This window comes from Oryza sativa, chromosome 5 (assembly GCF_034140825.1).
Source record: "Oryza sativa Japonica Group chromosome 5, ASM3414082v1".
NCBI lineage: Eukaryota > Viridiplantae > Streptophyta > Magnoliopsida > Poales > Poaceae > Oryza > Oryza sativa.
Genome location: NC_089039.1, coordinates 6,432,521 through 6,457,392, shown reverse-complemented (window position 1 = coordinate 6,457,392; position 24,872 = coordinate 6,432,521). Strand labels below are relative to the sequence as shown.

Here is a 24,872-nt window from a genome sequence, read left to right as displayed (position 1 = left end):
CGGCGGGACACTGGTGGTCAGACCGGTGGCATCGCACTGGTCAGACCAACGGGGACACGGCGGTCAAACCGGCGGCGGCGGCGACAGGAGGCAGGGGTGATCTTTCAGCGGTTAAATCGGGTGATGAACACCGGTCAGATCGATTTACATCAGATACAATGGTAACTTGTAATTCCGCTAAAAGTTTCGGTTTTTAAGTACTATAACCATTCACTCCCCTCTGGTTGGCTTAGTTTTTGCTATTCGATCCTTCAAAGAATTTATTAAACCCCATGCAATTAATGGTTACAGTGTGCAGGTAGGCCAGCCAAGAGGGGAAAGGAGGAAAGTACGTTAAGGAGGAAGAAAAACAACAAGGGCAATATATAGATGGACTCTATCCACAGCGACCACCACTCCATTTCATCTCATCCTTCCCCAACCTTTCTCTTCTCCTTGAACACACCCCTCTCTTCCTCATTATAGAGAGGATTTAGCAAACATGCACATATACAAAGAGCAGGAGGCTGAACCATCCACTGGCCTGATGGTAATTGCTTTTCTTGGCCTGGAAACTCCTAAATTTCCTCCTCTTTTTCAGTGTCATTTTGCAAGAGGGTTTGGATTTCTTTTTTAATTGTATGCATATGGGAGCTTTGGGAAAGTAGAAAAGTAGAATCATGGCTGCTAGCTGATGTGTGAGAATAGCTAGATGGCCATGAAGACGGGGAGATATAGCTAGAGATCTTTACTCTTTAAGCAAAACAAGAAAAAGAAGAAAAAAAGGTGAAAGGAAGGCACAAGATCAAAGAGATTGATCACCACAGGACCAAAGATCTCTCCTTTTTTCTTTTGATCTACAAGAATTATACAACTCACGAAAGGAGCTGTAGTTGCATATATTAATTTTTAAGAGAGATGATGGCCATGATGTCTATGGCACTTCTTGATTTTCTTGCCATAGATCCATCTTCCGGTCTTGCAATTTCTTGATTATGTTGGCTTATGCAGTGCTGTTGAGTTGTTGCATAGAGGACTGATCCATATCTCTGGAATTTTTTTGTGACTCAAATTTAGATGCCAGAACCAGCACCTGCTGCTTCCCCCGGCTCCGGCAGCTCAGAGGGCTCAAGCATCGAGGACACAGCGGACCGTCAGGTCACCTTCTGCAAGCGCTGCAACGGGCTACTCAAGAAGGCGTATGAGCTCTCCATGCTCTGCGATGCCGAGGTTGCCCTCATCGTCTTCTCCAGCCGCGGCCGCCTCTACGAGTACTCCAACAACAGGTACTGCATTCCTCTTCCTCTCTTCAGTTCTAGAAACCTGAATTAATCCATGTGATATATGTTATCTTGTCCTAATTGGAGAAAGTTAGTTGCTACCTTTTCTTGTGACAAAGAGGAGGCATGTATATGGTGATGTGCATCAATCTCACCTTCTTTTCTATTACTCATATATGTTCTTCAGTTAATTAACTGTCTTGTTGTAACTTCTGTGCTTTCTGGGGGGTAGTAGCAACTAGCAAGTGAGAAAGAAATTGCTGGAGTTTCTTTGTGTGTGTGATGATCTGTGTGCTTGCTGATGTGGTGCGCACATATCTGGTTTCTTTTGTGTTTCCTGTGAGGTGAGCTAGATGCGTAGATTGATTCAGCACAGTGCATACTTTGTGAAGGAAGCATGAGCATATACTCCCTCCGTATTTTAATGAATAACACCGTTGATTTTTTATCAACGTCTAACCGTTCGTCTTATTCAAAATTTTTGTACAAATATAAAAATATTTATGTCAGACGTAAAGAACATTGGATGATAAATCAAGTCAAAATAAAATAAATGATAATTATATAATTTTTTAAATAAGATGAGTGGTTAAATATTGGTTAAAAAAGTTAATGGCATTATATATTAAAATACGGAGAGAGTATATGCTTATGAGCTTTTCTTGTGTGGTGATGGGTGTCTGTGACTGTATGTGTGTGTTGCTTTGGCTTGGTGGTCCTCTTCTTTTCTTGCTCCATTTATGTTCTTTCCTTTCTCTACCTCTGTCTGTGTGATGAGGCTTGCTTAGATCCTTCACACCTCACTGCATATAGAGATCATATATTATATATTATATTTTCTCTCTTGGCTATGCATATGTGTGCAGTAACTTGTTGTAACTACTAACTAGTATTATGCAAGATTGTGGGCGTGTGAGGTTTGATGCTTTTTTTCAGAGGTAAATAGTGGTGTACACGAGTGATGCACACATTGATCACTCATGATTCTTTTGCATTCATCTTCTTCAATCTAGTATCCGGCAAAGAGGGTAGCGAAATAAAAGAGTGATTGTACAAAAAACAACCTAGTTGAACCAGTAAAAAAACTATTGGTAAAAAGGTCTACAAAAACTCTAAACTAGATTATTATGTATGATTTTTCCTTCATTTTTAAAATTATGTTCTAATAACCCGATCTATCTTGGTTAAGAAAAAAATATCTGTACTTAAAACAATTAAACATCATACTCCAAATGTTAATATCCTGCATGCACAACGCTATCTATAGACTCTAGTACTCCCTCCGTATTTTAATGTATGACGCTGTTGATTTTTTAACCAACGTTTGACCAATCGTCTTATTCAAAATTTTTATGCAAATATAAAAATACTTATGGCGTGCTTAAAGAACATTTGATGATAAATCAAGTCACAATAAAATAAATTATAGTTACATAAATTTTTTGAATAAGACGAATGATCAAATGTTCGTTAAAAAGTCAACGGCGTGATACATTAAAATACGGAGAGAGTATTATATATACTCCCGTACTATATTGCTGGATTACGACTGGTCAATATATACAATAGAAATATATATTTTTTGCATTTATTAAAAGTGATTTATTGGACTCCCATTAATTTAATAATGAATTTCCTTGTTTTGATCTATTTAGTAAAAACTTCAGTTTAACAATTACTCCATCCGTTTCACAATGTAAGTCATTCTAGCATTTCCCACATTCATATTGATGCTAATAAATCTAAATATATATATCTATCTAGATTCATTAACATCAATATGAATATGAGAAATGCTAGAATGACTTACATTGTGAAACGGAAGAAATATTTACAACTTGTTAGGACAAAAAGCAATTGTTTGCACCGCAGCAGCAGAGAAACACACTCCCTGTGTGTACAAGGCTGCAAATGTAGAACTGTACATGTATGGAAGCAAAAATTAACCAATGGCACGGTCAGGCCCTCTTTAGTTACCGCGCAAAAACTTTTCACCCCGTCACATCGAATGTTTGGACACATGCATGAAGTATTAAATATTAAAAAAAACTAATTACACATATTGCGTGTAAATTACGAGACGAATCTTTTAATCCTAATTGCTCCATAATTTAACAATATGGTGCTACAATAAATATTTGCTAATGATGAGTTAATTAGGCTTAATAAATTCGTCTCGCAATTTACAGGCGAAATCTGTAAATTGTTTTGTTATTAGTCTACATTTAATACTTCAAATGCGTATCTGTATATTCGATTTGACAAGCCAAAACTTTTCGTTCGCAAACTAAACATGGCCTCAGATCCCACCCCAAAAACTTTCACCCTGTCAAATCGAACGTTTGAACATCTGGATGAAGTATTAAATATAGACTAAAAAATAACTAACTTGATAGATTGCGACTAATTTGCGAGACGAATCTTATAAGTCTAATTGCTCTATAATTTGATAATGTGGAGTAAACATTTAGTAATGATGAATTAATTAGACTTAATAAATTCGTCTTGTAGTTTATTGACAGATTCTATAATTAGTTTTTTATTAGTGTTCGAATACTTATGCAACAGCCTATATAATAATATCTAAACACCCCGTAGAAATGGCAGCGTTTGCATCGGGAGACTACAAGAGAAAAAGGCTGGTGAACCGGTCAGAATGGTTAAGGTCTCTGCCTGCCTGGCTGGGTTGGCTGGCTAGGTTGACCGTAGCTGCTTCTCTGTCTTGCATTGGCGCTCTCTCTCTCTCTCTCTATAAGCCATTGGTCACTTGGACGTACTCCTATGATTCACTGACCACATCCAATCGTGCTCATACTGTGGTTCTCAATAGGTTGCTCGAGGTTATTAGGGCAAGTACTACGGGTATCCAAACACAATCTCCTAGATATCACATAAGCTAAAATAGTGAGGTGGAGAAGAGAAGAGATGAGAGAGATAAGCAGCCACATCTCATGTAAGAGACAACCACTTCACAAAATTCAAGACAAAAGGAGAGAGGGGAAGAGTAGATTGGGCAAACAAACATTGGGGCTAGTGTATTAGAATTAGTATAGATGTGATATATTGTACATGTTATCTCTACATTTATTTGTTGATGATGTGGTCAAAATTAGATGCAACATCCACCTCTTTTATAAAACTTGCCCTAAGGGTTTTGCAATTTGTTGGTGAACATTACATAAACAGTGCTAATAAAAAATTATACAGTATGTACTTGCCAATATGGCAACTTGCTTATAGTACTCATTTAGGAAGAATTTCAGGGAAGTGTTGCTATATACTGGTTCACACATGCTCCATGTTATTTTGTTGCAATGAAAGTTTTGGAATGGAGGGAGTATTGCTTTTATATTGGTCCTTGGGAATAGTTATTTGGCACTATTTTATACGTATGTGATGTACTCCCTGCGATGTGACATTTGCTTCGATCTTGCCTTTGAGAATTCATGTTGGTCTTGACGAGGAAAGGGAAAGTTTTCTGAGGGTTATCGGCATGTTAAATTTTTGTATGGCACTTTATAGCTTATCGGCATGCCTGAGGTGGTTTGGATTAGGGACTCTGTCACATATGTTTGGATATTAAATATAGACTACTTATAAAACTAATTGCATAAATGAGAACTAATTCATAAGACAAATTTTTTTAAGCCTACTTAATCCATAATTAGTACATGTTTACTGTAGCATCATATAGGCTAATCATGGATTATATAGACTCAATTGATTTGTTTCGCGAATTAGTACAGGGTTATGAAATGAGTTTTGTCAATAGTCTACGTTTAATTAATACTTTTAATTAGTGTTCAAACATCCGATGTGATAGGGACTAAAAATATTTAGTCCCATCCAAACAGCCCCTGAGATTGACAAAGAGTTGGAGTACGAAATGTGGCCAAATGATCTTGCCTGTCAATTTTCAGCGGGAGCACGTCTTTTTATAGGAACTTTGTGATATCCTCTTTGGTTTGTAGTAGTCTCAGATATAGGGGTGTATAAATGGTTAACCCTAAACTCACTCATAGGTAAATAAAATAAATCCCTTATATATCAAAATAAGCCGCTTATTTTATTTTGACTTATAAGTAGATTTGTGGGTTAGCCAATAAGTGCACCCTTAATCTCAGACAATATCAAAGGAAAATTAATTACACATATTTTGTACTATTTCATGTATATACTTTACATACAGTAGTTAGTTTTTCTTATATCAAGAGAGGGAAGGACATTACTCTGAGTCCTTTCTTGAAACATGTGTGCAAGATCTATGATCAGGGCACATATGTATAGTTTTTATGTTGTCAGCAGAAAAAAAATTGGCTAAAGTAATTTCGCAAAAAACATTGACTAAGTAATGAAGTTAATAAAGTGGAACTGTCAGGTTATATGGTTTCCTAGTGTTCATAATAGCAAGATATTAGCTATTTGGTAAATCCATATAGGATACTAATAATAACTTATTAGAATTACCCCGTCCCAAAAAGACCAGTTTTGAACTGTTCATATCTAACGTTTGACTGCCTGTCTTATTTGAAAATTTTTTTATGATTAGTATTTTTATTTTTATTAGATGATAAAACATTAATAGTACTTTATGTGTGACTAATTTTTAAAATTTTTCAAATATTGGACACAAAAACCTACAACTGCACTTAAAATGGGGCAGGTGTAGTACCAATTATAATGACTTTAAATCAGACCTTTAAGTCAAAAAGGAAACGAAACGTGGAGGGAGAGACATCCCTTCAGACATTTTTTAAGAAGAAATTGTAAGCGTGTTGGGAATTGAACACAAGACCTTGGGGTTGAAACCACACACCCCTTTCACTGCATTATCAAGTGTACGCTTTAAGCAATTATTTCCAGAGAATTCCTTATTCTTACATGCTAATATATGTAGTATATTCCTTATTCTTATATGATGTTGATCGACTCCCTTAAAAGTATTCTGATAACATGCATGAAATGCTAACAGAGCATATTTACTTCTCCATATAATATTAAAGAAATCAAAAATCACATCTGAGCATGCAATGCATGGATGGCTATTGGACCTCGATGGCTCTATAGTTCAATTTAGTTGGGAAAAGATGTCCTCGGTAAAGGGCAACAACTATAGCAGGTAGAACAATTTTGCTATATATTTGTCGACAAAATTTTCTCCTAAAAATATGATAGATGTAATTATAGTATAATTATAGTGTAATTATACTGTAACTTACATATAATTACACTGTAACTTGCATATAACTTTCACATAATTTTGAACCTTTAGATTTGTTTCAAGATTTGTGCAAGTGAATAAGGAAAAAGTCACTGCACGCACATATGTGAGAGGATTTGTTCCCACGATCTCCATTTCACCGAATAACATGTTACGTAGAGATTTTTAAAAGTTACACCACGATTTGTGCTATAATTGCATTTGTCAAATGTTTAGGAGATCGATCCCCAGTAGAATGACTCCTGTTCAGACTTCTTCATGTAGCTCCCTCCCCGGCCAGACCAGTCAATTTGACATTATTCTTGGAGACAAACAGATGAACACAACAATGGTATATACAGTCCAGTGTTTGTACAGTATGACACTCAATCTAACTGGCATCCTGATTTTTTTTTTGCAAATTTTATTAGCAATGACTATGGAAGTCAGAGTGACATTTTTTTACGACCAAACAATGCTTTAGATTAAACATTAAATAATATCATGCCACAGTTGTTCTATTGTTTCGGAAATATAATGAACAAACTGCCACTAACTCTCTTTTTTTTTTGGTTGATATCCTTCAGGAAAAAACCCCATGTTATTTTGAAGATTTGAGCTTAGAAATATGTATAATTTGTCAAGAAAAACTCTAGAAAAAACTTTTACTGTGGTCAACAGTTCGTAGTTATTCTTCCTTCCAATACACGCAATTAACTATTTTTGTGTGCTACACTACGCACAAATGCAGCGTGGAGGAAACTATTGAGAGGTACAAGAAAGCCAACAGTGACACCTCCAATACCAGTACAGTTGCAGAGATCAATGCCCAGGTATACTAACATCATCTGAATTCTCAAAAAAAAAAGAAATCATCTGTCACTAAAAATGCAGCATGCAGTAGTTTTCTATGCTGTAATTAACCAATGCAACATTCCTTGTAATTAACCAATGGTTTCTATGCTGTAAAAAATGAGTTCTCTGATCAAAATCTTCAGATTGGACATCCTGAATAGAAGCTACAGTACTTTACGCAATGGAAATTCCAGTGACGCTATATATATATAGTTTTGACCAACAGACATACTCCTATCTGTGGTTGTCCACTGGACAAAGTTCTTCATGATTCCATGCTTGAAAATAGAAATGTCTTACTGCATGTTTTTGGCACTTTTGTCATGCATGCATATGCATGCAGGTTGATTACATAGTTTAATATGGTATGATTTGATGATGCTGCACATTTGAACAAAATAAACATGAAGAGTCAAACATTCCAGTTAGCAAACTGGCAGAACTTGTCATGATTTTAACTACCAGTACTAAAAAAAAACTCAAATTACAAACTTGCAGCACTACCAGCAGGAGGCTGCTAAGCTGAAGCAACATATCACCTACCTGCAGAACTCCAACAGGTTCATTATTTCACTCAGCTGCTTAGATTTTTTTTTTTCAACTTGACAAAGTAGTTCATCTGGTTATAGGCCTAGAAAAGATTAGAGCACGGAAGGTATATTAATTGTGTGCTACATTCACAAAGAACTGTAAGTTGAAAAGGGCATTTTATTAATTAATTCATCTAATTTGATAAGCATTCCATATCCTGCAGAACGAATATCTGTGTGCTGAAATTGAGTACATGCAGAGAAGGGTAACTACTATCAGCAAAATACCATTGTTTTCTTTCTTGCAAAATTATTAATTTGGTTTAGTTAATTGGCATCATAAGATAACAGCACGAATGTAATCCCTTCAGGAAACGGAGCTGCAGAATGACAACATGTACTCAAAGAGCGAAGTAACTATATTCTGTTCTACATTGCAAAAAAAAAGGAGATTAACATAGCTACATGGTAAATCTGAATTGAGGTTACTGAAATACTACATCCGCCCCAAAATATAGCAACCTAGGACGGTCACCCCGTCCTAGGTTGCTATATTTTGGGACGGAGGGAGTAACCTACATAGCAAATCATACCGAATTGACTGAATTCTATGTCATCGTACTAATTAATAATTATTGTGAAGGTTGCCGAGAGTGAAAGAGGACTGCAAACAGTGAACATGATGGGTTCAGCATCTACGAGCGAGTACGTGCAAAATATGATCCATTACGATCCAAGAAACTTCCTGCAATTCAACATCATGCAGCAGCTAGCTAGCCTCAGTATTATCCTGAACAGGAGGACCGAAAGGCCTCACAGTTCATAGTTCAACAAATGAAATTTGAATGTTCATTACCTTCTCATTGTAAGCATCGGAATCCTAGTTAGAGACATCAAGTTTTTCAAAATAAAAAATAATTTAAAAAATAATGAAGAGTTTTCTTGGGAGCATTATTACAGGGTCAGATCGATATGTGTAGGGCTTATCTCAAATTCTAGGTATTGTTTGGATTTGCTTGCAGCCACAAGAATTATAACTCAAATTTCCCTTGCATCAAATTATAGAAGGAATTAGAAGGCATATATAAGTTATAGACAAATACTGTGGTCAAGAAAAGTTTGTTCACGTACGTTCTGATGCAACGCGTAACTAATTTTCTTTTACTGTTTACCTTCCTTGCACTTGCAGATGAAAGATAAATATGGATCCGTATCATGCATGTGCTTTCTTCAAGGAGAGTGATCAGTTAGATATATTACACTGTGTCAGTAGAACTTTTACGTGTGAACTCTTGTATGGATGAATAATTAACTTTATCCCATAATTCAGGCTTGGCACTATCAAGGTGATGTACGGTTCAACCTGTGAAATTCAAATACTTCATACCCTTTTCCTAAGTTTCTATATGTAATATTGGTGATAATATCTTGTGTATACATATAAGTGTTGTTTCGTTAGCTGCGGTTTTTTCAGGAATCACTTGGAACTCTCTGAACTCACCCTCTCTGAATTTGCTCGCTCTGACTCTTTTCTTTTCAGACATAAACAGTAAACTGAAGAAATTAACCGAAAACAGAATGAACAGGGCAAGACAGGGTGTTGTGTTGAGCTCGCTTTCAGTATTTTCTTCTCTATTTATTCAAACACAAAACTTGGCTCTTAAACGAAATTATATTGGTGGCCTACAAAAGCACCAGTTCATCAACTCCATCCAATGATCGGGCGAAGATGCAAAGAAATAGAGATGAAGCATTGCCTCAATCATGGTGTGCGTGCGTGCGTTGTGAAGAGGCGGCGGACCAACACTAGCTACATTGATGCTTGATGCGGGCTGATCTGTTGGATCTTCACAACTTGTTATACCTCATTTTGATGGCCCATCTATCACTACTATGAGGAGGAGGAGAGAGGCCAGGGGTGGAGCTAGACAAGTGTGTGTGTGTGGGGGGGTCATATAATTTTTGCAAACAATATTATAGTAAATTAATTATAATTTAATAGAGTGAACTGAGGATATATTAGAGACAAAAATTATGTACCAAATAAATATATCCACTAGATGGTGAATAAAATAATTGCCTTAACTTTCAACTGAAATACTATATAATTTGATGTAAAATAGATAAAATAGAAGACAATAACTATACTATCCTATCATGGTTACATTGCATCACAATATGTGTATATAATTTCACTGTAAACCCTAACCATTTGTTAAGGAGAAAAGAAACAACTATTATCAATTTCAAAACCTATCTTCCACAAGAGTTTTTCCAAGTTTTAGTGAATCAAATTAACTCATAAAGAATTAGAAAAATGAGGAGAAGATATAGTTGTGTAAGGATGAACTGAGAGGAGGCGGGATGCGGCGGCCAGTGATTAAGGGTGCCGACCTCGGCGGCATCCCGGCATATCTCACCGAGGGGCCATCCCCCGGATTCTGAAACTAGCAACCGGAGATCGAGTAGATCGGTGGATGGTGTTAGCATGGGTAGGAGGTCAACATGCAAAGATGTAGCCTAGAGGGTGGGGGGGGGCAAATAGGCTTTCTTGAAAATCACTAAAAATAATCGCAGCGGTCAAATTTTAACGGGGCCCGAAACTTCTTGGTGAAGAACACCGGAACTTCCAGGTAGCTTTATACTGCCCGGAACTTCCGAAGTTCAAGCACAGGAACTTCTGGGTTTCAAGAAATACTGAAAAATGACTTGAAAAGCAAATTAATTCTATGCCTATTCAGTCACCATGATGCACGGAGGAACAATGGAGTATATAAAACACATGGACGAGCATAGAACAATCATAGAGGAGACAAAGACAATTTTTTTCTAAAGTTCGGATCACACGGATCCTACTCTCCATTGAGGAACTCCAAAGAACTGGGTCTCGATTAACCCTTTGCCTCACTTGTGCAAAGATCCTAGAAGAAGTCCACCATCTTCAATCTAACACCCCTAGGTCATTCTCTAGAATTTAAGTTACCACCAAGATCAAACTCAACTTTCTTCTAGAGAGAACCACAAGTGAGGATTGCTCTACTAGGACTACCTCTGAAACCTCAGCACAATTTCCTTAATTGCTTACTTTGTTTCCTTGCGGAGGTGAGTAATACCTTCACAAACTTGCCCAGGACGTCCACAATCTTGAAGAAACTCGCGGGTGACACTTAATCGTCTAGGAGGTGTCTCTCCAAGAGTAACAAGCTTCAAATCACAGCCCACGAGATACCCCAAGTGTTGAAACCTTCCTAACCTTCAAAACTTTCTCCAAATCACTCCAACACCCTCACAATCACTCTCTCACACACACAATAATGGCTCAAGATTTGGGTGGAGGAAGAAAAATCACATTGGGAGAGGCTAGAAACAGCTAGGGAACAAAGAGCAAAAGTGAAATGGCCAAAGAATGAGCTAGGGTCGAGTTTGATATATATATAACCGCTAGGTGACGTCATCTAGCCGCTACTCACACAGATTTGAACTGGAATATTGCCCAGAAGTTCCGGTCCTGGGCACTAAGAACTTCCGGCCAGCACTTAGGAAATATTCTCCTTCACTCCTCTGCCCAGAAGTTCCAGCCAAGAGTGCGGCCCAAAACTTCCGGGTAGGACTTTCTGTCTTTGGAGGGGCTATTTTCAAAAATAGCTTCTAAAAATATTTCACTGATTGGATATGGCTAAGAGCACTTAGGAAACCTCAGAACCACACTTGAAATATCTCTTAACAGTACGGTTTTTCCTAAACTCATAGAGAAAAATAAATCTAGCCTAACTCGGCTCCGGTTCTTCTCGTCACTTTGAATTTGATGAATTGGGGGCGGGAGGTATCCACACGTCCTAGCCACCTCAGAAGCAACTTGGGACTAAGAGCCTGTTTGGTTGCTACCCTGAGCAACATGCCTGAGTATTTTTCATGCCTGAGGATAGCCTGAGCTTGCTTACAAGAGTTACCTGACCAGGCATGGCTTAAATTTAAGGTAGTGTTTGATTAAAGCCCTGAGAACATGCCTGAGTGAACTCGAGTGCCAGGCAGTGTTTGGCTCATATTTTGCCTGAGCATACCTTCACCACATCGTACAGAGGTGGTGAGATTACCCTCTACATATTCTCAACTTGTTCATACATGAAGGAAAAGCTAAATGTACATGTATAAAGATTTGGAAATTTGCATTATAGAAATATGTACCGTGAAATGATCTTCCATCTCAGCATCATTCTCTTTGGTTGGTCCAACCAATAATACAACTTAAATAACATAACATTAAACCAAGGCTATTAGGTCCAGCCAATAATAGTACAGCTTAAACAATATAGCAGTAAACCAAGGATACTACAAAGCTACCAGGTTATCGAATTATCCAAAAGATTAGCATTGTCTGCATATTTAATAACTTGTCATAATATGCACCACCATAGCACCTATGTTAGTACTATTTAGCAACTGTTTAAACACAAATAGTGCAGCAATTGCATAACCAAAAGGGTGCAACAAAAAGAGACCCTCATCGACCATGACAAGCTTTGGCTAACTTATAATATGCACCAATAAGTCAGCCGAGATTTGGATCATCACCAGATAGAAACTTGTAGATCCAATGCTCAAGGTATTCTTGACCCATGCTAATAAGAAAACTGCGGTTAGCTTGAAGCTCTGGCTTACAAAGGTGCAGCCCTACTCTCAACTTGTCATCAGGGTCTAAGGCAATCTTCTTAAGCATGTCCCATAGAGGAATATTTGGATCTTGAGGGGCAACTGTCTGTATTGGTTTCTCAAGAGTGTTTTTGATTCCAACCAAGGTATTGTTGATCAGCACATCAACATCATCACTATCATGCACTTGAGCTGTGGATTTTGCCTTTGTCTTGTTACACTTATCATTATGTGATTGGGGCAACGTCTTTGGCTTCCCACACCTTTTGAAATTCTTCTTGTTTGGCTTCAAATCATAATTAGTAGACGATGAAACTTGGATAGTAGCTGCACTAAGGGCTGCCACCTCCTTGCAATCATCACTGTCTGACTCCAATTTATCAAAGTCCTCACCTTGTGGAACTTTTGTATCAGCATAGGTTGACATATCATTCAGAAAATCAAATTTATCATCTTCATCATCTTCGTCATCAAAATCAGCAGCACTTGAAGGATCTTCCATGAATGCACCATCAGCCGAGCAACCACTAAATAATTCTTGCAGCTTGTCAAAGAATTGGATTGGCTTCGAAAGAATTCCACGATCATTTATCTGCAAGTGAAAAAATCATCAAGAACTTCTAATTGATGTTAATAAACCAGTTATATTCTAGAGGACAAGTAATTACCAAAAGTGCATCCAAAGTAGCTTGAGAGAGAGTTAACATTTTTGTAGTCTCATCCCAGCCATTACCACTTTCATTTAGATGACGAGCTACAAGAGACCAATTTTCTTTATGACGCCTGTAGTGGTGTTGAACTTGATCAACCGTGTAAGTAGTGCCATACTTGCTATTTATAGCTAATGTGCAAGCAGTGTGGTGTATCTTCTTGATCACTGCTTTTGGCGGTAGCTGCAACTTCTTTTCAATGTACCAATCAAGGAGGAACTCGGAGAGTGCTAGCGGCCAATTTATAGGTTTGGCCCTACCCGCTGCTAGGTTGCTTGATTTGCCCTTGCCCCTGCCTTTGCCTTTGCTTTCTCCTATATCCATGGTATGAGCTACAAAAAGATGCATGTTGAAGGAAATAATGATATCACATAAATGCACAGAGTTGAAAAGAATAATTGCTGGTATACATACAACTGAAACAACACATAGTCATAAAATAATATCCATGGCTAGCTTTGAGTACAGCACTAGAACTGAAAATAATTATTGCATACATTTCTAGAACACTAGTGTTCATCCCACATGGTATTAGATAGATTGTTCCTAAATGCCACCCACTGCTTGTGCTCCTCATCCTGATCTGTAGCTACTCTAGCTGACCTAGGAAGTCTCCTAAACCAACGATCTTCATCATATATTATATTATCAGGACCATTATCAAGTATCCAGTTGTGTAGAACACAACAAGCTATGACTATCTTCACTTGGACCTTGTATGGAAAGTATGGCTTGCTAGCAAGGACTTTAAAACGATTCTTTAAGGTTCCAAAAGCTCGCTCAACAGATGTGCGAAGGGAGGAATGCCGAAGATTGAATAATTCTTGGGGTGTTTCTGGTGCTTTCCTGCCTTCGTACTCGTTCAGGTGATATCGAACACCTCTAAATGGTGGCAGTATACCAGGCCTTGCCGCATACCCTTCATCAGCTAAATAGTACTTTCCTAGAACACATAAGATGAATGGTTTTATTGTGTTGCCACAAGTTATTGTACACCTGAAAATACTATGACTTTGTGCACACCTTCAGGTATTTGAATTCCATTTGATCTTTTAAGGGCATCTTTGAGAACTACCGAGTCATGAGCTGAACCCTCCCATCCAGCAAGCACATATGTAAACCTCAAGTCAAAGTCAACTGCAGCAAGCACATTTTGCGTTGGATAGGACTTCCGACCTCTAAACCTGTTAACTATATTCGCAGGGACAAATGCAGGGACATGTGTACCGTCAATTGCTCCAATGCAATCCTATGTTAAAAAAAATTGTTGTTACAAAAAAAAGAAGGCAACTACAAATTAGAAGTTCAATAAATTTGACACGAGATACCTCAAAATATGGGTAGAATCGGCCCGGGTTACTAACTATCTTTGAATGAGTGTCTATTGATCTAAGTTGTATCATATCTTTAGCAAGATAACATAAAGCTCTTAACACCTCATTGAAGTATCGACTCACTATCTCACTTGATCTTTTGACAAAAAATCCAATCACACGATTTCTCAAATTGTGACCAACAGTGTGCAGGAACATAGCTAATTGCTCTTCAACTGAGACATGGATTGTGTCACATAATAAACCACGATCTCGTAAATTGGAGGCAAGCTTCCAAAAAACTTCTTTTCTCATACGAAGTTGATTGATGCAATTGATATCAGTTCCATTGTATAAATCATCTAGTCTTGTTTGTCTGATCAGATCTCTATCCACCAAAGGCCCATATTTCCTTGGAATCCGTCTATTTTTCTTACGACGTCGCCAACGAATAATAGCCAACACGGTAGCTAAAATGGCCAAAGTTCTAGCTTGTTGTTGGATAATGTATTCATGAGTATGATCTAAATCCATCTGAGCATCACATGACAAATAATAATAAATAGGTGGAGAAAAACACAAATATTGCAATGGTTCACATAGATTTTTCTTCTAACAGACATGCTCTTGACAGATCCTGGAATAACAAAGCAACAATAGAAGGGAAAAGCAACAAAAAAAAAAAGAAGAAGAAAGAAAAAGAAGAAGAGAACTTGAGAGTGTGTTCTCACCTTGCTGCAGAAGATCGTGGAAAAACTAGTGGAGACTTGCAATCTCACATGCACAGGGAAGGAGAGAGTTGAAAAGTTGATTCCCTTTCAGATCTGAAAAAGTGCTCTCTTTTTTCTAGTAGCTCTCACGCATAGAGCTGAGCTCCAACTGATGGCACCAGATTTTAGTGGAAGAGGAAGTAGACGGCCACCGGATCTACAAGGTGGAGCAGCCCCTTGGTCGCTGCTGCTGCAGCCATGGATGGATCGATGGGGATTTTTTTCTCCTCCTAACCCTACGGTGGTACAGTGAGGAGGAGAAGTAGTAGAAGAGAGGTGATTCTACTCAAGCATGTTGGGGGAAATGCTGTGGCTTGCTCAGGCGACCTTTTTGCTACGCCTGACTCAGGCAAGTTTCGTCAGGCAAGATTCCTCAGGCTAAAATTCTCAGGGTAGCAACCAAACACGTCTCAGGCAGATTACAGGCTTGGGCTCAGGCCAGGCTGGTTTGCTCAGGGTAGCAACCAAACAGGCTCTAATTATCCGTATATAAACTCAATAAACAAATTAGTCCCTTTAACCATTTAGTCATTAATCACCAAAACCCACAAAGGAGGTTAGATCTACTTTCAGGAGGAAAGAGCAGCAGGAAGCTGCTAGAAAGAAAATAAAAGGAAGAAGGCAAAGAGACATGCGCGTGTGCGTCCTCGCGACAACAACAAGCTACAACGTATTGGGCTCCTCTTGGCCTTCAATACATTTGCTAGGTCAGGCTTGGACACAACTCATGATGTGGGTTTGTGGGTTGTCTGTGCTTCCATCTCTTTTCTAATGTGGGTGGGGGTACACCAAGCTTTGATTGGGGGGGTGCCCATATGGCCAACAAGTGGTATTGACCGTTAATTTTTCTTTTGCAGTCGGGTGCCCATGAACCCCCTTGGCCCTACATGGCTCCGCCCGAGGGGGGGTGGCAATATGGGTCGTAGTTGTGCCAGTCGACCTACGCACCCTACCCAATAGATAGATCCGCCTCTCGTTTATATTGCACAATAGAAAACTAAATTATGAAAAGAATAATTTGGAATACTGAAGTGTGCACAAGATCACAATTTCCACTGTCACGATTAAACTTAAATTAAGTTTAGCATAGCTTATTAGATAGACATATGTTGAGCATCGTAAGACGCTATACCTCGCCACGGTCCACGACGGCAGGGTGCAAGATGTCCCCAATAGATCGGCTTCGATGGCCATGGTGCTAGCTAGAGAACTACGTGAACGATTGATTTATAGCTCAGTTACCCTCCGACGTTATCTGCCGCTTTGGTACCATACGTGAAATTTGATTGGCACAACGATCAGCCGCTGATTTGAGACAGACAAGGACTATGTACAACTTTCAAGCCGCTTTGCAGATTTTTGCCAACCATAGATATATAGGAATTTAACAATAGGTGTTATCTTTGTCTTTAGGCTGGTATTTTAAGTAGTTTTATTACTTTTAATCAAGTTATGATTTTGTACTTCACAGTCGTTCAACCTATAAACTCTATAAATAACTGGTTATATATATATATATATATATATATATATATATATATATATATATATATATATATATATATATATATATATATATATATATATATATATATATATATATATATATAGAGGTTCTTAGAAGAGAAGATGGAAATTAATTCTGTAATTAAGAAATGGACCACGTAACATATATGAAATTATGAAAGAAACTACTATCTTCATTTTAAAATATAGCAATTTAAGATGAGTCTAATTACATCCTAAGTTGCTACATTATGTAACGGAGGGATACCAAATAAAAGATATATAGCTCATATATTTTTTTACATAAAAATATTTTAAAATAATAGTGCTTATTAGACAAGACCCACCTCACCATCACAACTTTTTTTAAGAATGTTTATATACTTAAAAAAAAATACCCGTGCGTTGCAACAGGTAAATGCTATTTTAATTTTATTATTGTTATATGGTTTAGCTAGGGTAAAATCCACTGTGGAAATTCGCTTAGATATTTTTTCAGAAAATCATGAGCTGCAATTAGGAGCCCATATTGTCTCAAGTTAGCATGTGAGTTTTTTCAAAATATTTCTTATACGACTCCTTTTATACTTCCCAAAGGAAAAAAACTTAAAATCCAATTCAAACACGGATCTGTATTTCCAAAAATGAACAAACTTAAAAACCGTGGATGACATATCAAGATACTAGCAAAAATATTTTTAATTTTTATAATAGTAGTCATAATGTGGGTGTGTGTCGGTGAGGTGGGCCTATGAATCAGCTGGATCATCGGCCAGTCAGGTGTGAGGCCCTCGGGCTCTTCTCAGTGGGCTGCATTTGGACTTGGCTTTTTACAACCATGCATGGGCTCATATACAGTTGATAACCTACACTTTTTTTTTATTGGAGAGCGCATTTGGTAGAAAACTTCCGCAAGTTTTTTACACCCCAAAACTTTTAAGATGGAAGCAATTTGATCTGGTACTACATACATACGTGATGAAATTTCAACAACATTTTCTCTTGTGCTAACAAAAAAATCACCATTTTTCTTCTTCAGAAAAGAAAAAATGAAAGCAGATGAAGTGATGAGATGTAGGCGTCTGGCTATAAATACGGATCTAGTGGGAAACTCGAGATTAGTATCAGTATCAGTATAACCTAACAAATACTAATTATTAATCACAAGCTAGCGAGAAATTAATCATGGCGCCCGCCGCCGCCGCCTCCGTCTCCGCGGCCGCAGATGCGGCGGCGGCGTCGTACACGACGCCGAGGAACATCCTGATCACTGGCGCGGCGGGGTTCATCGCGTCGCACGTGGCGAACCGGCTGTTGCGCGACCACCCGTCGTACCGGGTGGTGGCGCTCGACAAGCTCGACGACTACTGCGCCACCCTCAACAACCTGGCTCCGGCGATGGCGTCGCCCAACTTCGCCTTCGTCCGCGGCGACGTCGCCTCCGCCGACCTCGTCCTCCACCTCCTCCTCGCCGAGCGGATCAACACTGTCATGCACTTCGCCGCCCACACCCACGTCGACGACAACTCCTTCGAGTTCACCAAGAACAACGTGCTCGGCACCCACGTCCTCCTCGAGCCATGCCGCCGGAAGGCGCCGCCGGCGCCATCCGCCGCTTCGTCCACGTCAGCACCGACGAGGTCTACGGCGACGCTGCCACGGCGGGCAACCACGAGGCGTCGCGGGCGCGGCTGCTCCCCACCAACCAATCTTTTAAAGAGCGGGCAAAGGCATTTAGCAGTTAGCTTCTCAATCAGCTATACCCGCTATAACGGGCTAAAGCTATAGCTGCTAAATTATACATAAGAGAAAATAACTAGAACCTTTCTCAAATAGCTATAGCGGGAGATAGCGGCAGCTATAACGGGAGATTTAAAACCCTGCCACCAACCCGTACTCCGCGTCCAAGGCCGCCGCCGAGATGCTCGTCATGGCGTACGTGCGCTAGCTCCTACGGCCTCCCGGCGATCACCACGCGCGGCAACAACGTGTACGGCCCGCGCCAGTTCCCGGAGAAGCTCGTCCCCAAGCTCATCCTCCTCGCCATGCGCGGCGGCAAGCGAGCTCCCCGTCCACGGCGACGTACGGCTCCCGCCACGCCCGGAGCTACCTCTACTGCGACGACGTAGCCGAGGCGTTCGACGTCGTGCTCCACCGGGGGAGGTCGGCGTAGCCGAGGGTGATCGACGTCGCCCGCCATGTCTGCGGCGTGTTCGGGCTCGACCCCGGCGAGGCCGTCGCGACGGTGAGCGACCGGCCGTTCAACGACCACAAGTATTTCGTCGACGACTAGAAGCTCAAGGCGCTGGGGTGGTCGGAGCGGACGCCATGGGAGGAGGGGATCAAGAAGACGGCGGAGTGGTACGTCGAGCACGGCGCTGAGTGGTGGGGCGACGTCGACGTCTCCGCCGCGCTGCTGCCGCACCCCAGGATACTCACACCGCAGCAAAGCTTCGACACCACGGCCATGACCAACTTTGATTTCAAGTGAAGTGATCATATCATATATATATCCGCTACAATTAATTAGGTATATGTTCTTAACGTTCTCAACATTATAATCTATCTAGATCAGGGTTTTCAATTTCGACTTTGCACATTTTGGTTCAACCAAAATTCTCGAAATTTCGGTATTTTCGACACTTTTTGGACCGAAATGTTTTGAAATTTTAACATAATTTAACTGAATTCGACTAAAGTTTTACCAAATTCACAAAAATTTGAGAAAAACCTAAAAATTTTGGCCGAGATAATCACTTGCAGGGGGGGGGGGGTCCGAAATTTCGGAAATTTCCAAGTGAAATTGCAATCACTGATCTAGATATCAAAAGGCTTAATTAATTTAAGGTTAATTGCCACAGTGAAAATTGTGATATACTCCCTCCGGGCTGATAATACTTGTCGTTTTGGATAAGGGTGAAGTCAAACTATAAAATCTTTAATTATGAATAATTTCTAAAATATTTGTCTTTGAAATATGGTAACTATATATATAGATTAGTTTTAAAAAATACTTCAATAAGATTATGTATTTGTTAACACTTGTATACGTATTATAATAAAAAAATAGTGGTCAAAGTTGTTTTTTTAAGATTGTACCCTTGTCTAAAACGACAAGTATTATCAATTCGAAGGGAGTATTGTGTTAAAAGTCTTCCGCGTGATATATAGAGCTAGTCCCACTGATAAAAGTTAAGGTGATATACAGTGTCAATCATTCACTCGATTCAAGGAACACAACGACACTTCATTCATATAAACTCATGAACATAAACATAAGAGATTTTTTACCGTTCATCATGTTTCCTGGTACCTGCCGGTACATGCAATCCAGGCCATCCATTTCATTCCATCCAACGGCTGGGGAAAAATGGTACATGGTAGTACTTCCCACGTGTTCATTAACCATTAAAGGAGGTACTAACTGAAAAAGGTAATTATGTAAATTTTCTATCTTCTTCCTCCTCTCACCGTGTCTGCCTTTTCTTATCTCGGATGGCCGTGCTCTCGCCGACAGCCTCGCCAATGTGCCATCTACGCCGTCGCATCTGCCTTGCCGCACACCTGGCATCGGTGTCGCTGCCGCCACCACCTCCACCTTCGCACTCATCCGGAGCTGCCGCCTCCGTCTCGTCGAGCACTCAGCTCTATCGTGTTCCCTAGCACCCGACTTATCCGCCTCCCTCCGGCGAGGGGCGGCGTTGCCACGTTGGTGGCTGTGGATAGATTGTACCAGGCACCTCGGTAGCGATGGCACTGTCGCTCCTGGGCAGATAGATGTGGACTGGTTGCGGGGATGGAGAAAAAGAAATCGGTAGCGGCGGGGGCGTGGGTGCGGGATGGCTACTCGATGATGCATGCGCCGCCACCGGTGAAGGAGACTGTGCGCCGGTGGTTCCACCGCCGTGGGGGCACATATGCGAAGGGAGGAAAAAAGAGCGAAGAGATGAGAATGCGGCAGGCCGGCGGCGCGAGGAAGGAGATGGATTCGTGCGGTTTCGCTTATCTTTTCATTGTTTCGCTTATTCCCATCGTACCACCTTATGATGGACTGACGGATTTATTTCACAGAAGTAAAACCCTAAACATAAACATATTCTGTGGTGATCCCAGGGTTCACTCTAACCCGAAATTTTGAACAAAATTTAATTGAATTTAAACAAATATTACCCAAATTAATGAAAAAATTCAAAAATTCAAAAATTTCGGCCGAATTAATATCGTATCGGGGGGTCGCCGAAATGACCGAAATTTCGGTCCAAAATTTCCAACCCTGGGTGATCCCCCTGCCTTCATTCGGCAACTTCTTGTAACTATTCTTTTTGAACGAATAAAGCTAGCTGTGAGAATTTAAAAAAAACATATTATGTGGTGATATTATCTCTATGAAATATCATTAAGTCGATCAGAAACAAAAAGCCAAGCAAGTTAACAAAGTTCATGCGAAGAACTAAATTAATGCCGTGCATATATAGCGTATGCACCACTTGTGCTTGCCGCACTTGACGCCGCCGGTGACCGCCGGCGTACCGTTCCCCGGCGGCGGTGCGAACTGCAGCCAGCAGTCGTACTCGTAGTAGTGGGTGGTCTTGGTGGGCCAGAACCTGTACGTCAGCGTCGTCTTCACCCTCACGTCAAGGTAGGGATGGGGATGAAAATTTTAGTGGGATGGGGATGAGGAATTGAGGAAGGAACTCCCTCTTTTTTAATACCTGGGTAGGGACAGATAATTAAAAGGGAATTCCTCCTCTACTTTGTCTAAGCAAATCTCAGCAACCATTTTTATTAAGGGAAAATTTGAACCATGCCACATAAATTTTACAGAAAATGTGATATGCCACCCTGACCCACATGTCATTGACTCATGTGGGTTCTACATGTCATTGAGATACGGGTAGCATATCTTAAATTTTACAAAATTAAGGTGGCATGGTTCTAACAAACCCTTTTATTAATGATCTAATCTCCAACTAAACTCCTCTATCAATTTCTATCACCTGTTAGATCCAGACTGCTGAGATTCCTTCAAGAAAACGAAGCGTTGACCTGGACCGGAGACTGGAGTCGATCAGAGCCGTCAAATAAACAACCGCTCGGAATTGAACCTGAGTGGACAGGTTGTTAAAAAAAAAAACCTAACCAGTACGGTAGACGCATTTACAACTTAGAAGGTGATTAGATCGGGGAGTAAAGTTTTATCGTGTCACATCGAATATTATATAGGGTGTCGTATGGGGTGTTCGGGCACTAATAAAAAAATAATTACAGAATCCGTTAGTAAAGTACGAGACGAATTTATTAACTCTAATTAATCCGTCATTAGCAAATATATATTGTAGCACCACATTATTAAATCATATAGTAATTAGGTTCAAAAGATTCGTTTCGCAAATTAGTTGTAATCTGTGCAATTAATTGTTTCTTAGCCTATGTCAGGGCTATGGATACCACATACCAAATAGTAGTTGACTGAATCTCAGCAAGACCCACCACATACCATGTCTTATACGGAAACAACCTTCGGATATAGGAGTAGTTCCGGATAAGGAAAGACAACTAGAGTTCTACATGGAAACGATAAAGACTACTCGGATTATATCCATATTGGTTTCCCTAGTTCTACTTGGACAAGGGGATACCTATGGATATAAATACAAGGCCCCCTAGGAGGAGAGGGGAGACGGACAACATAGATACCACAAAGCCACAAGCCAACACAAGCCTACATACGCCAAGACAAGCCGCCGGATATCGACATCAAAGATATGCCTGGACGACCCTATCCGGTACCTACGGAGGCCGGCTGTAGGGATCTAGCGGTCTCTGATCTCGCCGGATACGGATTCGAGGAGGAAGACTACCCTGTTGTCGACTACGTGATGATACTTCAGTCCGCTAAAGTCGACAACAGTTAGATAGGCTACCCCAAATATTATACTGGTGTGATTATGGTGAATAAGAGCAACGACCGGCTTCGACCAACAGGAGTAGGGTTATTACCTGACAATTCAGGGGCTCGAACCTGTATAAAAATCCCTGTCTCCATCTCTTTTACCTCAGTCTCGCATATATCCTAGTACCAACGATCCCCATACTATGCAAATACCGGAATCGCGACATCAAACGTCGACAGCCTATATTTAATGCTTCATACAGGTGTTCAAATGTTCGATGTGACAGGGTGTAAAATTTTTGAGTGAAATCTAAAAAGGGCCTTATTATTTTTCAGTGATAGACGACGTATCCATCGATAGAGATACGTATGTAGTTTATGTTGATCTTTGTAATGATTTCATCAATCTCAAGATATACAAGGAAAAAGTATGTGTGTACGATCATGTCATGTACTCCATATGTGAGCGTTCATACCATATCTATCTATTATCTATCTATTATATACTAAAAGTCCATTAAACTTCCTATAAACGCTCTCAGGCTGCCACGTGGCGCTCTATAGAAATAGAGAAATCCAAGAAATTCTGAGAAAAAAACCGTTATATTCAGCCATTAGATTAACCTTTAATTTTTATTAAAGTTGGTGGACCCATTATATTCAGCCATTATATTAACCGAAACAAATCCTTCCACCTCCACCTCTCTCTCCCCCCTGTACGTAACGAACCCATACGTACATACCTGTATACGTACATGGGCTACGTGCAGGACATATATTTCCTCTCTCTCCCTTCTCTCTACTTCCTAGGAATTGCAAGCAATTTAATGCAGTTTAATGTCTCAATTTAATTTGTAGTTAAACTGATAATTTAGGATCAATAAAATCTAAAAAAATTGGAAGAAAACAAAACATGGAGCGATCAATTTACACTTAAACCAGTAAACTTATTATTTTCAATTATTAGATTATATCTCCTGAAGTAAATAATCCCTTCCTCCTAATCTCCTGTCTAATTTGTACTATTCGTCCGAAAAAAATATGTACATATATACATCTATATATGGTAGAGAGACTATTATTTGCCGGGAGACTACTAATCGCGAAAAAACTATGAATCCTTCCCTCCTAACTTTCAGTCCACTCCTATGTGGATCCTTTAATTTCGCTCCCCTTTGTTTTACTAGGTATTTGACTAGGATATATCCTAGATGTATATCGTTACATCCCATAATAACTATATATTTTAATTTAAAAAATATTATGTGGAACAATATTCTATCTTTTTTTCAATCTCATTCAAATATTCTTAACAATTACTCTATCCTTTTCAAATAATTAATAGCGGGCATTATATTCATTTACAAACGGCTCCATCAACCCTATTAGATTTTTTAAAGTAGTGTCGAAGGATCACTCCTGCTTATTTTCAAAAGGAAAAATTATATTTGTATTTTTTAAAGTAGTGTCGAAGGATCACTCCTGCTTATTTTCAAAAGGGAAAATTATATTTGTACCGTTGTCTATTCTATATCACAATTTGACTCAACTTTTTAAAAGAATATCTGCATCACATCCATCTTCTCACTGGGCATGCCCAGTGAGAAGTCACCATTGGCAATTAGTGAATTTGACATTAAACTTGTGCTCTACGTTGATCTTAAGAGACACAATTATGTCAGTATGAGACCCATATTAATTATAAGCCATAAGAAAAGAAAGCATTTGTGGCTACGGTCGGTTTCACCCGTTAGAGGTGCATTGATATATATTTTAATGATTTTAACCTATTAGTTTATCAAAGGTATTTTAAAATATTATATACAGATTCTATTGATTAGAAATGCAGTGGTATGAAGTAGAAATGAACGCTTTATAGTATTTACAACGTATTAGGTTTACTTTTGGTATGGATGCAATTCCATCTATCAAAAATGCATTCAGGTTTCCATACCATAATAATTAGTGGTGATAGACATATAACCATGATAAAACAATTTATGTTTCAATATAGAAGACATTATTATCATTTAGTATATCAAGTAAATGGTTTTTGATATAGTTATTTCATTCTTTTATTATTATAAGGTAGTACTATATAGTTCTTATAGTGAATAAGGTAACAAACAACTTTCTTTAGCTTTTTTTTATAAACAATAAATAAGTTGCCCGTGCATATATTGAGC

General features: G+C 39.3%; 3 protein-coding genes and 1 pseudogene across 6 annotated transcripts; 1 reads left to right on the top strand and 3 right to left on the bottom strand.

Moving 5' to 3' along the window:
• Positions 1-371: 371 nt before the first annotated feature.
• Positions 372-9,302, top strand: LOC9269965 (MADS-box transcription factor 58-like). 3 transcript variants are annotated; one of them, XR_010741452.1, is made up of 8 exons: positions 372-529; positions 1,057-1,265; positions 7,211-7,292; positions 7,813-7,874; positions 8,069-8,110; positions 8,216-8,312; positions 8,488-8,549; positions 9,034-9,302. XR_010741452.1 is itself a non-coding variant. In XM_066310624.1 (8 exons), the coding sequence occupies exons 1-7, from the start codon at positions 482-484 to the stop codon at positions 8,519-8,521; spliced, it is 519 nt and encodes a 172-aa protein (XP_066166721.1). In that variant the 5' UTR covers positions 372-481; the 3' UTR covers positions 8,522-8,549; positions 9,034-9,302. The 3 variants fall into 3 exon arrangements, 2 of the variants coding, with proteins under 2 accessions (XP_066166721.1, XP_025881106.1); XM_066310624.1 differs by having other exon boundaries at positions 8,216-8,257; XM_026025321.1 differs by lacking the exons at positions 8,069-8,110; positions 8,216-8,312.
• Positions 9,303-12,080: 2,778 nt separating this feature from the next.
• LOC4338066 (uncharacterized) lies at positions 12,081-15,581 on the bottom strand. Of its 2 annotated transcripts, XM_015783560.2 has the most exons (3): positions 15,249-15,581; positions 13,163-13,536; positions 12,081-13,086 (listed from the first exon to the last, which is right to left on the bottom strand). In XM_015783560.2, exons 2-3 carry the CDS (start codon positions 13,526-13,528, stop codon positions 12,394-12,396), a joined length of 1,059 nt encoding a protein of 352 aa, XP_015639046.1. In that variant the 5' UTR covers positions 13,529-13,536; positions 15,249-15,581; the 3' UTR covers positions 12,081-12,393. The 2 variants fall into 2 exon arrangements, with proteins under 2 accessions (XP_015639046.1, XP_025881212.1); XM_026025427.2 differs by lacking the exon at positions 15,249-15,581 and having other exon boundaries at positions 13,163-13,697.
• LOC107280916 (protein ALP1-like) lies at positions 13,701-14,736 on the bottom strand. The gene is made up of 3 exons (XM_015783046.3): positions 14,533-14,736; positions 14,228-14,453; positions 13,701-14,147 (listed from the first exon to the last, which is right to left on the bottom strand). Exons 1-3 carry the CDS (start codon positions 14,734-14,736, stop codon positions 13,714-13,716), a joined length of 864 nt encoding a protein of 287 aa, XP_015638532.1. The 3' UTR covers positions 13,701-13,713.
• Positions 15,582-17,411: 1,830 nt separating the features above from the next.
• Positions 17,412-19,293, bottom strand: LOC107280915 (uncharacterized; annotated as a pseudogene).
• Between the last annotated feature and the right edge of the window lie 5,579 nt (positions 19,294-24,872).

What these genes read in the sequence shown, in the direction of transcription:
- LOC107280916 (XM_015783046.3), bottom strand. Translation starts at nt 14,736, where the DNA reads ATGTTCCTGCACACTGTTGGTCACAATTTGAGAAATCGTGTGATTGGA. An exon ending in GATTCTACCCATATTTTGAG is followed by an intron (nt 14,454 to 14,532) that starts GTATCTCGTGTC and finishes TTTTTAACATAG; the next exon opens with GATTGCATTGGAGCAATTGA. An exon ending in TGGAATTCAAATACCTGAAG is followed by an intron (nt 14,148 to 14,227) that starts GTGTGCACAAAG and finishes TATGTGTTCTAG; the next exon opens with GAAAGTACTATTTAGCTGAT.
- LOC9269965 (XM_066310624.1), top strand. Translation starts at nt 482, where the DNA reads ATGCACATATACAAAGAGCAGGAGGCTGAACCATCCACTGGCCTGATG. An exon ending in AACCATCCACTGGCCTGATG is followed by an intron (nt 530 to 1,056) that starts GTAATTGCTTTT and finishes ACTCAAATTTAG; the next exon opens with ATGCCAGAACCAGCACCTGC. An exon ending in ACATGTACTCAAAGAGCGAA is followed by an intron (nt 8,258 to 8,487) that starts GTAACTATATTC and finishes ATTATTGTGAAG; the next exon opens with GTTGCCGAGAGTGAAAGAGG.
- LOC4338066 (XM_026025427.2), bottom strand. Translation starts at nt 13,552, where the DNA reads ATGCATCTTTTTGTAGCTCATACCATGGATATAGGAGAAAGCAAAGGC. An exon ending in CTACTTTGGATGCACTTTTG is followed by an intron (nt 13,087 to 13,162) that starts GTAATTACTTGT and finishes TTTCACTTGCAG; the next exon opens with ATAAATGATCGTGGAATTCT.